The sequence below is a fragment of the Corvus brachyrhynchos genome, unplaced genomic scaffold (genome assembly GCF_000691975.1).
Source record: "Corvus brachyrhynchos isolate BGI_N302 unplaced genomic scaffold, ASM69197v1 scaffold8, whole genome shotgun sequence".
Taxonomy (NCBI): domain Eukaryota; kingdom Metazoa; phylum Chordata; class Aves; order Passeriformes; family Corvidae; genus Corvus; species Corvus brachyrhynchos.
The window spans coordinates 1,527,654-1,540,397 of NW_008240031.1; the positions used below are offsets into that span (position 1 = coordinate 1,527,654).

General features: G+C 43.4%; 1 protein-coding gene across 1 annotated transcript in view; it reads right to left on the bottom strand.

Annotated features, from left to right (window-relative positions):
* SERINC5 (serine incorporator 5) overlaps positions 1-8,263 on the bottom strand; it is a 45,199-nt gene extending 36,936 nt beyond the window's left edge. The window contains exon 1 of the mRNA XM_008640919.2: positions 8,130-8,263. Within this exon, the coding sequence (XP_008639141.2) occupies positions 8,130-8,165 (36 nt within the window). The 5' untranslated portion in view covers positions 8,166-8,263. The remainder of the gene's footprint in view (positions 1-8,129) is intronic.
* Between the last annotated feature and the right edge of the window lie 4,481 nt (positions 8,264-12,744).

The following is a 12,744-nucleotide window of genomic DNA, read 5'->3' on the forward strand; positions in this document are numbered from 1 at the left end:
ACGCAGGTGGGGGGGCGCCCGCTGCCATCCGGAGGGTGGATCCGAGCGGGGCCATTCTCGGCAGGCTGTCCTGCTAGCGAGGACACTGCTGAGATCACCTGCCTAATTACATACCCACTAAAACACCTGGTTTTGAGTAGCTGGAATCTAATAAATTGACTGAATAAGGCATTGAAACATGCGGATCTTACGAGGCCGGGTGTCAAACTGAATTTTAACGCTGTAGTGCACCAACCCCGGTGCAAACTGCTTTTCCACATCGCAGGGCTGGCACGCGAGCCCGTTCCGCGTGGAAAAGCCATGTTTGTTCCAAGGACAGCTGTAAGGCCGTGCTTTCCTAACAGTAGCTGAGACCTTTCCTCGGTGTTTCCGAAATACATTCGGCAGCCTCAGTCACTAAGAACCATGCACAGTACTAGGCAGGAGCCAAGGATTTCTCAGCTTCCCATGTGATGATAGGAACTTGCAAAGCTAAACTCAGATATGACAAGTGTAAGATGAATGCGTGTTTACAAAGAGACTGCGTGAATCTGCTTATAGGTAAGGCCAGAGACTTGTCGATAAGGAAATAACAAGAGAACCCATTAATCTCAGAAAGATTTCCTAATTGACACGGACTGCTGCTCCGCCAAGGTCATGCTAGACTCCTGAATTTTGTGAAGAACAAAGACTTAATAGAGTTATGAATATAAACTTCTCTGCCCAGCGTGGACTTAAAGCTAATTTAATGATCATGAACTGCTACATATTATGGAGACATGTAGTAGGTGGATGGGGAAGTCTGTACTTTCACAGGACTCCTCTGTCTCCTCTGTGGACACTAACATCTAGCGACATGAATTTTCCACACAGATAGAAATTACTACTGCAAAGCTATGAAAAGTAGAAATTAAGGACTCTGTGGAAAGACTCCCTGTCCTTGACTGCTTTGTGTCCCCTGCGTGTGTGTGTGCATGCTGAAATATTTAATATAACTATTTTAAACTCTATTTCTAGTCTTAACTGCCCTTGCTTTAGGAATTCAGAGCAACTAAAAGCTATTACCCTGAATATGGGTACATATGTGTAGATAATGTAGCAACACCTACCAAGGAAACTGGGGTGGATTGCAGGATGTAAAAGCCCTTCCTCTTTCCTCATGTATGCAAACAGAGTTGATGCTTTAGGAAGTGGATCATGTGATGAATCAGTATTACATAATTTGGTTATGCTAGGGACTGAAGAGACCAGTTATCATAGCAGTACATTTAATAAAAAACAGACAAGTACTTTGTTTTTAATGGTGCTCCAAAAGCTGCATATATTCAGCTAGAGACAATGTATTTACCACTCTTATAAAATTAATTCTGTCAACCAGATGGTTATTAAACTGCAAAGGACACCAGTTTGTGGGCATCCAGGAGGCCCTCAGCACAGTTCAGGCACTGATGTGGCTGATGCTCCTGCTTTGTAGAAGCAGCAAAAGTCCCAACTTCAGGTGAGGACTCCTCGTCAGGACTGGGGCTGGAGGCTCAGCACACCTTCTCTGATTTATAGCTCCATTCCCCAGAAGCAGTAGGGACAGACTCAAGAATTGAACAACAGACAGGAAAGCAGCATGACCAGCCAACAGGCAGTGGAAAACCACTGGTGTGTTTAGCTCTGAAACACAGTCAGCTTCCCAAAGAATGTGGTTAAGACATGGGAACACAAGGATCACAGCATAGTGAGAACTCAGCAAAACTGCAATCATCTTCTATTTCTGTTCCAGACTTCTCATACAATTGCAAGAAGCTGTCTGGTCAGGCTTTGCTTAATTTCCACGTCTGCAGAATCAACTCAAAACATGAAGGAGAATCTGAGGTTTAATGCAAAAATGAAACTGTCTTACAAGGAGAGACTGGTGAAGGTGACACATGGGTGGAAGAGTATGAGGGGCTGTACCACATGCATGTCTGCGATAGCAACCAGCATTCACTGAGTGGGGAGCACCATTAATTCACTGCTCTATGCAGGTCTGTTATGCCAGCCAGTGCTGTTAGGAATAAATCCAGCCTCTGCACTGAAGAAAACAGCAGAGCTCTGTAATGTACTTTCCAATCAGTTAGAGCACCCTAGAGCTCTGGGATGTGTGCCTTGGCTTTTTCAGTAAAAATTCATCACCAGAAAGGCTTGAACTTCCCTGCTGTGTTGCTGGCAAACATTACGCAGACTAACAGCAAAGCAATGTGCAGATGTTACTACATGGAAAGAGTTGTCACTCAAACTATCAGTGCATTTAGAATAAGGTTTATCCATCAAATATACATTCTAAAATCAGAGAAGGCTGATCTGATTTACTGGGCAGAAATCTTCAACCAGTAGTAATTCCTGCCTCAAAATCTTCCTTTTGGCAGGGGGCCTCTTTGAATAGATGCTTCTGCTGGCTTTGTATAATGAATTTTATGCACGCAGACTTACAGAGTTCTAATAAGTCAGGAAGAATGGGGGCATGGAGTGTCCCCATAGGACAAAAGACAGCCAAGGAGTACCCAAGAATGGACTTAAAACACTGATCTCCATTCAGGTGCCAGGGAACAAAGAAGGAAAGAAAACTCTGGGTTAGAAGTTGTAAGCATGGGGCAGTTCTCAGGAAAACCCCTGCTCAGAAGCCAGTTGTGCCCTGGGAGCAAACCATTTTCCTCACCAGTGTGTGCACAGGCAGAGTAGCAGAACCTGAAGCCCCTGGAGAATGTCACTTTGAGGCACCTTCAGGCAGCCTACAGGATAGCCAACCCATTTTTATACATACCAGTGGCCTGTGGCACATCAGCTTTGCTCAGGTCACCAGGACAGGCGTTATTACCCTCAGATGCCAACCGCAGTTTCACTTGCATTTGTTGCATCCTTGCACATATCCACTTTACTCTTCACCCACTCATTCCTACATGGATTATTTTTACAGAAGTAGAGGTTCTCACCATCCTCCTTCACTGTGAGAAGAATGCAGTATTACTATCTCTACAGAGAACTCCAAAGATGTTTGTGGTGAAGCAGAAAGCTTTTTGGGGTAGCACAGGGAAGTCATAACTTACCAAGAATGCTCAAAGACTCTCTGCTTCCTCAGTATGAAGCAGCCCAGTGTATTTTAGGATAAGAATATTAGGAATTGCATTGTTTTGTTCACATATTCTGAAATAAAGCTACAACTCAGAACAATGCTTTCAATGTTATGTAATTTCAAGTTTTTTCATAATTAAACGTTTTTGGTTTGTGTCAATTGGCAAAATGAAGAGCACAAAAAGTCTGCATCCAGTGAGGAGGAGAAATATGCCACTTGACTGTTTTTCAGGTGAAATGAAATATGGCGATTTTTTCCAAATGTAAATGCAAGCAGAAAGAAAACAAACTAGATTATTACATGTTGTGGTGGTCACTTCTGTAAATTTAGAATTTGTATGCCTGTTAAAACAAAAAAGGCTTGAAATTGCTTTTTAAGAAAATGGGTATTTTGCTTGAGCCTAGTAGTTAAGACAACAGGCAAAAACAAGATTATGGGAAGGAGGAGTAATGTCTACGCATGTGCACATACATGCTCTGGAAACCACAACTGAGATTCCCAATTGGAGTTCTGACACAGCCAATAACAACCTTACTGTTTGCTACAGTTGTTTCCCGTGGAAAAGGTATTCCAGTACAGGGAAGCACTGTGCAAAGGTGTGAGCAGGCAGCAGAAGTAACTTACTCATCACCTGCAGTTTTACTTGTGGGTCACTGCAAGACCATCTATGTCATGCAGTCTAGGTGGCTAAAGACCATAATAAAGGCATGACTTTCTCCATTTTTTCCTAAATGTGCACCAGTACCTGGATTATGGACCACTTCTCCCCACATTCTTGTAGGTAGCCAAGGGTTTCCAGAAGCCTTGGCCTTTGGACATCTCCCAAAATCCAGCATACCCTAAGAATCATGCCAGAAGCAGCTGGAACAGCACAGTATGTCCGAGCTGTGGGCCTGACAAAAAGAAAGTTGGAATATCCCAGTACTTGTTACTGCTGTGACTGGATGATCACCCTTATGACTGTGCATGGAGGTTGGGGAGGCACCGCAAGCAACCACAACAGCAATGTGAGCACCCAAGGATCTGCCAGGGCAAGGCAAGAGCAGCCTGCAACTATAAATCCCTGAGGTAGGGTGATCACAGAGACTATTAGTGGATGTGGGGACTGACACACACATGTAACTACCTCTTCCAGAACAATGGGTTGGTCATAACACAAAATTGTGGTATCTTCCTCTATATCTTTACTAGTGTTTTGTAATTCACACAAATATTTTCTGACTGGTAGCAGTTACTGATTTCTAAAAAATTATCCATGCATTTAAGTATTTAAATTTGGTTAGATTCTGGTCAAATGAAACTTGCTGGACTTGAAAGAAAGCATTGCAAAGCATTTGAAGAGTTTAGTATTAAAAAACCCACAAGGCTGGTATTCCCAGGCAAATTTGCTTAAAGAACCTTTCTTTTGAGAATGATAGTTTAATAAACTGGTTGCTTAATTGTTTTTCCAATCCAATGTTAGAGTGGATTACAGTCTGCATTGTCTGTTACGGAAATGCATCAATTACACATTTCTGAGCAGGTTAATTTTTAGAAGTGAAGCACAGAAGTGTGGCATTACACAGCTTTGCACTGAACTCCCCAGTACTGCATTTGCACGCTCTTCATTGCCCCTTTCTAGCACAATGACATGAAAGGCCACTTAAGAAATGCTGTTCTTTCTAAGCCCCCTGCCACTGGATGCAGCACAGCATTTCCTTCCTACTCAGAATTTCATTGCATGATGTCTCAGACTTTCAATCACAGCTAATACCTTTACCTTAGAAACAAGTGACGTGGACATTTAACTTTGGTGATGCTGAGGAAACAGTGTGCTGGGTAAAAAGAAGACAGCAGTGTATCCCAGCATATTTACACATTTCAGACACTCAGGTAACCAGCCAGCAGCAGGCAGTCTGGGGCTGGCTGGGGGGGACTGAGTCATAATGGAGTTAATGAGTGACAGATGGAAGAAGGGAAGCCTGCATATCCTCAAATTACCAGATAAGGTCAATATAGAGGGTCTACTAAAGCAGCTCTACAAGAATATGAGGTTAAACAGACTCAAGCTTATAGACAACCTGGTTCTCCATCCTTACAAGGGACTTGAAGCTTGCAGAGTGATCACTCTCAGAGAGAAAAGCAAGCGCTAGGTTAAGGTCAGTCAGTTGTTACTATATCTGACCACCTGCCTTATTTTTCTGTTGCACACAGCCTCTAGCAGCAGGAAAAACTAAGCCAGTTGTAAATCAGTATTTCAACTCCTGCAATTAAGTCTGATAGATTAAAATCAGTTTCTACCATCATATATAAAGATGAAAACCATCTTTATATAAAAAGGCACTGTCTTTCTGCAGTGCTGACTTTCTTGGGATGCTGATGTGGGAACACTAGAGGAAGCTCCTGAACCTACAGGTAAATTTAGAGTAACAAGAAAAGGGCAGTTTTACATTTGTCAGCTCAGTAGTAGACTTCTTCAGGACTGTCAGATTGCAATAATTAATTATCTGTTAAATTTTTTTGACAGTGAACTTTTTCTTTTAAAAAAATAATTAATTTGCAGATGACAGGTCCATGCAGGACAGCATAAGTATTCTTTGAGGGTACCTGCCTACCAGCTGGGCCCAAAGTAGAGATTTCCCCAAATCAAAGCACACAGCTTTGATATAGACTTGTTGTGTAACTGTCAGTGCCAAAGGAATAAATCTCCTGCGGTAGGCAATGAAGTACACAACACTCATACATTCTAATTAAGAGTAAAGTGCCTCATCTTCTTCCAGCTCTGCAGATCATTCTGCTTATATCACAGTAACGAATACCGTTACTATGAAACTTGCGGGGCACAATTTGAGCTGGCAGCACAAGAAATGGTTACAATGCTAATGGCCTCTGTGCTGTCCACAAAGCAAGCCCCTCAAAAAATCCTTGTGCAGGACCTGCCAATCTATGGATTTGATTCTTTGGAAGAAAGAGACAGAACCCTCCCCAGCACCCTGTCCTTTTATTTGAAAGAAGTTTCTAAAAAGAAGTAAACAGAAATTTTCTGAATAAGTTGCCAACAAAGAAGAAAAAAAGATTGGAAACACTAGAATGGAACACAGAGATGACAGGAGTCCAGTTCAATAGCATCACAGCTCTACTTAGGAAAACCTGAAAATGAGAAATTGGCATTATGTGATCAAAAGTTTGGCCAAATAGAGTTCTCTCACTAGCAAGACCAGAGCTGCTTCAAGAATCTTCCTGGTAGTGGTGGGCTACAGGAGGAATCAGTCTAATTTCCAGAAGGTCTTCCAGAAGACTAGGATCAACAGGTGGTTTTCCTAGGCAGTGCTGGTTTGTGGAGCCAAAAGAGACTGCAGCCGTGCAGGTCTTTTCCACAGCCAATTGCACTACTGGATATCAGCAAGGTGTATGTCAAAATACACCCTGCCAAAAGTGTTCAAAACACTCTGTTCAGCTTTCTGAGAAGTTTTTCTATTTCAACCTGATAAATCATATGCAGACGTATCCCTGGTTTATCCTGTAATAAAGAGAACGGAGAGAATAGCTTAACTCAGAGACAAAGCTGACATATCTGAGTATAAAATACAAGGGGGAGGAGAGGGATTAAAAGAAAAACAGACCCAATAACAGCCTCTTTTGTAATGACCCCTTCCTTCTCCTGGAGTATTAAAAGGTTGCAGGTGAAACCTGCTCTGTAGAAGAATCATTACACTGGAGCACATGGAGCATAAACATTTGTGCACCAGAAGAAATGGCTAAGTGAGCAGTGCACATGCATTCAAGAGACAAAGAACAGTAACAAAAGCCAAGGATGACTGGTAAAAAGAAAGAATTGGCAGTACTGCCTGCAGCGCATCAAGGCAAGGCCACACCATGTATAGAAGAACACCAAAAATGCAAAACAACTCTATGTTACAACTCAGCTCTGAACCCTCTTTGTCAAAACAAAAAGGCTGCTAGGATCACACAGCATTGGCATTAATCAAGAACCAGGGAGACAGAGGAGGATGTGATTACCACAAGTAATCATGGCATCTACAAGAAAAGGAAATCAGTTTTGTTTAAAACAGAGAGTACCTTTGTGTATGGTGTGCTCACACAATGAGTTTTATTATATTTATTGTGGTAGCAAAGTGGAAGAAGAAAACAATGTTCTAGTTCAATTATATAAACAATACCAGTACAATGCATAGAAGTCACTCAAACTCCATCAAGTCTCATGGTAAAAGCCATCACGTATATTCAGTAAATTGATGTGAGTAGAAACAGATTGTCAATGCTGAAGCATGATTAACATGATTTAGAGCTTACAAACGAACCAAGGCACAAATTAAACAGTATTTAGATGACTAATTGCATGACTGCATATTGTATTCACCACAAGTCCCAAATATTTCTTCCAGAGTTCTAACCTAAGTCACAAAAGTTAAGTCAAACCATCCAAAAGGCTGAGATTAAGAAAAATATTGTGCTGATCCTTTCTCTAATCTTATTTTACTCTGTGCTGCACTTACATTTTATCTGTGTACACCATCACTAAGAGCAAGGCAATTTTAGTCCCTGACACAGGCAGCTTCAGTCAGCTCCACTCAATTGAAACAACTCAGCTGAACTCAAGCGAAAACAAGACTTACTGCACACACTCATGGCATAGAACAGGCCCCAACTGTATATACAGAGCACAGTATGCCAAATTGCTGTGTGGGAGCTGGAAGGAAACAACTCCTGAACTTGTATTATATAAAAAATTGCACTTTTTGAGCCTCTGCTGTGGCATACACACAAACAAGACAATGGTCTTGGTCACAAAATATCCTCTCACTTTGTTTTGCCAACTGACAGGGGCAATTTAAAGGACACAGACACCAATGGAAAGAACGACTTATTTTACTATGAATATTAAGGCAACACAGAAGTAAAATGATACATTCAATAAAACAATAAGCTTACTACACACTCAGCTGTAGCAACATGCAAAAGTAAGCAAGCTAATGCAACTAATCATTACTACACAAGAGAAAGGATAGTGATTTAGAAAGATGTATCACCCCTTGCCTAAAAAGTTTACCATCATCCAGAGTCCAAAATTGCTGGGGAGCCCCATTTCACAGTGAGGACCTGGAGAGCCCTTCCTGGCAATTGGGAAAATCCTACACGGTGTGTCCACTCATAGATGAGGTCACCAAATTCACCCTGAAATGGGCTCCAGCTTTTATAGGCCCGAATCAGCAAGTCAAAGTGAAGCACTTGGGTCTGATGGCATACTTCCCTCCCATCTAGGGCCAGGGCTTGGCCAGAGCCCAAGCCTTGGCTGGGAGGGTTTTCCCTAAAATACCCTACAAACAGGCCTCTATTAATGCCCCCTTGGGAAAGTTTCTTAAAATGATACATTTCTTGCAGATAATTGCACAAGGTTATGTGAAAGTTTCTAAAGCAGCCAGTTTGGTGATAAATAGCTAGCATAAGCATCTTGGTCATCTATTTCTAGCTAAACAATACTGATGGTGCTAGTCACATAATGCCCAGGATTCATCTTGTAAGTCAGCTCTGGCTGAGGCCTGCTGCTCAGGCCTGAGCACATCACACTTAAAGTCGACTCTTACAGAGCACAGTAACCGTGCCCTGTACATTAATACACTGACTGCCCATCTAACTTGGTACCTACTCTAGAACTTTTGCCAGTAGGAGCTCAGAGGATTGCTACTTGTTCTAGTGGAAAAGATTTCCTTCAGGGAAGAGTATTGTCTAGACAGATACAGCTTTTTACAAGAAGGAAATGGTGTTACTCCCAAAGCAGAACTGACAAAATTAACATTGTCACTGTCATGCAAACCTTACCTGTTACACACAAGAGCTGGGATACTGCATTTTTCAGTGACTATTTGTTTTAGGGGCTGAAGGTTTCCAAGCTTTTAGGACCAGTCAGAAAGATGTGCTAAATAAGCTAATGCGAAAAAATTTACAGTACTCCTAAATCCCTCTACCCTATTCAGATTAACATATTTTTGAACCTGTGCCAATGAGAAGTAGCACTGTAGTTATCTTAATCCTCTAGCCTGCAATGAGGAGAATGATGTTTGATTAATCAAACAAAAAATAAAAACTTATATAACTAATGTTAATGGGTAAAACTTTTCTCTACACTGTCAGTTAGATCTTAGGAAATTTGCTTACTTTTCAACTGCCAACAACCAATACAGAACACAGTAGACTACTGGGAAACTACTAACTCTTTTCCCTTACAAGGCCAGCCTTTACATAAGCTCAAGTAGCAGCAAAATGAAGGAACACACAAGCAAGATGATGGCTGCTGTTCCTCTGCAAGCCTCAAAGTCTTGTACTACTACTGGGGGAGGTCTTCCCACCCTGGCTATTCTGGAAGTGCCTGATAATAGTTATGAGTTATAACACTTCAGATTATCAGGGCTTGAGGGAAACCTTCTGGTGACAGACACAAGGACTGTCACCACCTCCTAGGCAGGACAGATAAATCTGTATCACCTTCCTAACCCTTGTCCAGGGAAATGCCATCAGAAGAGAGAATAGCTCCTCTCACCTAGTTCTGCAGCCCTTTCTAGTGCAATCCCCATGTAAACAGGAACACACAGGAATGATAGACAAGATATGCTCTGAGCAACCTGGTCTAGTGGAAGGTGTCCCTGCTCATGGCAGGTGGGCTGGACTAGATGACCTTTAAAGTCCACTCCAGGATCCTATGACTCTATGAAAACAAGGAAGCTGAGAGCACCAGCATAGCTAATTGGAGAAGCTTAATGACATCCTACCACAGCTGAGTAACTCTCCTCATACATGGTCTAAGCCCACAGGAAGCACCAGGTATTTCAACCTATTAACAAGTGATCACTAACAAAAGGGATATAAGTGTAGAGCATAGACACAGAAACCACAGGTCTGCTAGGGATTGTGAACTCAGTGGTCAATCCTTTTGTCTATCAGAGCTCATGGAATTATCAAATGGTTTGGGCAGAAAGGGACTCTTAAAGGTCAACCAGTCCAACCCTCCTGCAATGAGAGTAACCTCTTCCACTAGACCAGGTTGCTCCAAGACCTATCCAACCTGGCCTCGATGTGCAAGCTTAAAATCACGCGGGCTGCTGCCTCCTTGCAGAGCTTCACTGATGTCTGCAAAGAACTCTACCCGAAGGCATGATTACTTATGGAAAAGCTTGGGGGGCTCCTCCATGAATAAGGTCTAGCTGGGTGATTGGGCATGACTGAGATAAACTCATTTCTAGGCCATAGGAAGTAGGTTCACAAACAGCTTTTTGTGCATGGTTATTTACTGGGCATTACTGGACCAGGCTGGTTGGAGTTGTATCTGCTGTGTTCACTCATGCTGTGTGTAACAGCATGGAGCATCTCCTTGACACTGGTCACCAGGTGATGGAATTCAGGGGCAAGGCAGATTTTATAGCCTTGAGGAGCCACCTTAAAGCTCAAGGTGTTCAGTGTCCATGCTGGTTTTGTCCCTTGTCCCTCTTCCCAGCAGTATAATCTCCAAACTTGGACTGCTTCACATGTTACTAGCCTGTCCCTGGCTGCTTTGAACCAGCCACCAAGACCTCTCGGGCACCTGGAAATTGGTACTCATCCTCACCTGGTTGCTGCTACAAGTGGCTGGTTTTATTCGATCTTCTTCCGTCTTACCATCGACATCTAACAAAGAACTTGAAGAGCTTTTGCCCCACACAGGGCAGATCCGTGGCTAAGGTCTGCTTGCATTGAGGCAATGCTACCTCCAGCCGCAGTGAAGCAGGACTGAGACAGTGACACCAGCGATAATTTGCTTTGCAGTGACTCATTAACGAAAAGTGCTCAGAGGCGACAAAGTTCCTATTAAGCAGCATTAGGCCTGCTTAGCAAGGTTTTAGAGATAATTGCTATAGTGACACATTCACATTTCTAAAGTACAAAAACAATAGTTGCTTTTTGCAAATGTTAAGACATTTCTCTTGGAAAAGACAAGGGAGGAAGGAATGAATATCAGCTCGAGGAAATGCAGGCACATGCATCACTGAAGAGAAAAATGAAGATTTTAGCTTGGAGCACACTTAAAAATAGAAAGAGGGGAAAAACATCCAGAGATCTCTGTACAAGGTTGTGCTCCTCCTGGAAGAAAGGGCTGTCTGCTGCAGTCAGCCCTGCTTGGGAGTGGTTTGGTACCTCTGCTGCAGAGATAACTCTCCTAAGCATGTTATCAGGTGTTGGAAACTCCAGGGTTACAGCTGCCAGGCCAGGCACCCTGTTAATGCCTGCTGCTGACCTTGAAGGACCTTTTCATGGCACTTTAAACTGATGAGGGGGTTTGCTACTGCAGTCCCACCCTTGGCCACATGCCAGTCAGAGATGGGATGTCACGTCGTGAGTCAGAAGCTAAATTGGTTCCCCTCAACAAAAAAAAAAAATCACTTCAACATCACAGAATCACAGAATGGTTTGGGTTGGAAGGGCCTTAAAGATCATCTGTCTAGTTCTGACCTCCTGCCAAGGGCAGGGACAACTTCCACTGTCCCAGGTTGCTCCAAGCCCTGTCCAACCTGGCCTGGAACACTCCCATGGATCCAGGGGCAGCCACAGCTGCTCTGGGCACCCTGTGCCACGGCCTCCCCACCCTCACCGACAGCAATTCCTTCCTAATATCCCATCTGTCCCTGCCCTCTGGCACTGGGAAGCCATTCCCTGTGTCCTGACCCTCCAGGCCCTTGTCCAAAGTCCATCTGCAGCTCTCTCTGAGTCCCGTGAGGCACTGGAAGGTCATTATAAGGTCTCCATTTATGCCAAGCCAATGCACCAGACACTAAAGGTACTTACCTGTACCCACCTCCTACTCTACAACATTCTCATGCACCTCCTGGCTTCAAGAGACCCAGATATTTCCCTGGCCTGAATAAGGTTTTGGGCCCCTGAAAGCTTGTCTAGTTTTTCTGACTCTACCAGTTGGCCTAATAAAAGATATCATCTCTCGACACACACCACTGACTTCAAGGAGACCTCTCATGTAGCTGGATCTGCGCAAGATAACCTGTCACTCCTCCGGCTTTGTGCTTATCTGTGGGAACAGGGTGTGTGCAGCGGGACCTCGCCTGGGTCTCTGGGTTTCCCTCCCTCTTCTGCACCTGAATGAACTTATTGTTTGTGCGTCTTTGTCTGTTGGAGGGGAGGAAGGAGGCCTGAAATGAATTGGGTCAAACAAGTTTTTCAGCTGCGTGCAGGTTAGGAGAGGCCACAAGAAAAGAACCACAGCCCTTTGAAGTCAGGCTGCTCCTTTCCTTTTTCATGGGCTGTTTTTTAATTCTGACAGTGAGTGATACTTTCTCAGATGGAGATCAATTCACTGAACGCAAGAACAAAGGTTCTATAAACACACCACTATCTAAGGGCTTGCATTGCAGTGACATATCATTGATGGAAGGCAGGAGGCAGCTTGAGCTAAATCATGTCTACAGTAAGGGCAAACCTTTCCTCCAGGGCCTTTCACCCTAAAAAACACAGGGACTGGGCAGGAATGAGGGTATCCCCTCTCCATTCCTATCTGCCATCAACAGATGTTGGTAACTAGGAAGAAAATTAATTTAGTGTTCCAGCCAAACTGGGCTGGTGACATGCCCTCTACTCCCTGGACATCAGCTTTGCCATTCAGAAACAGCAGGAAACCATGAGCT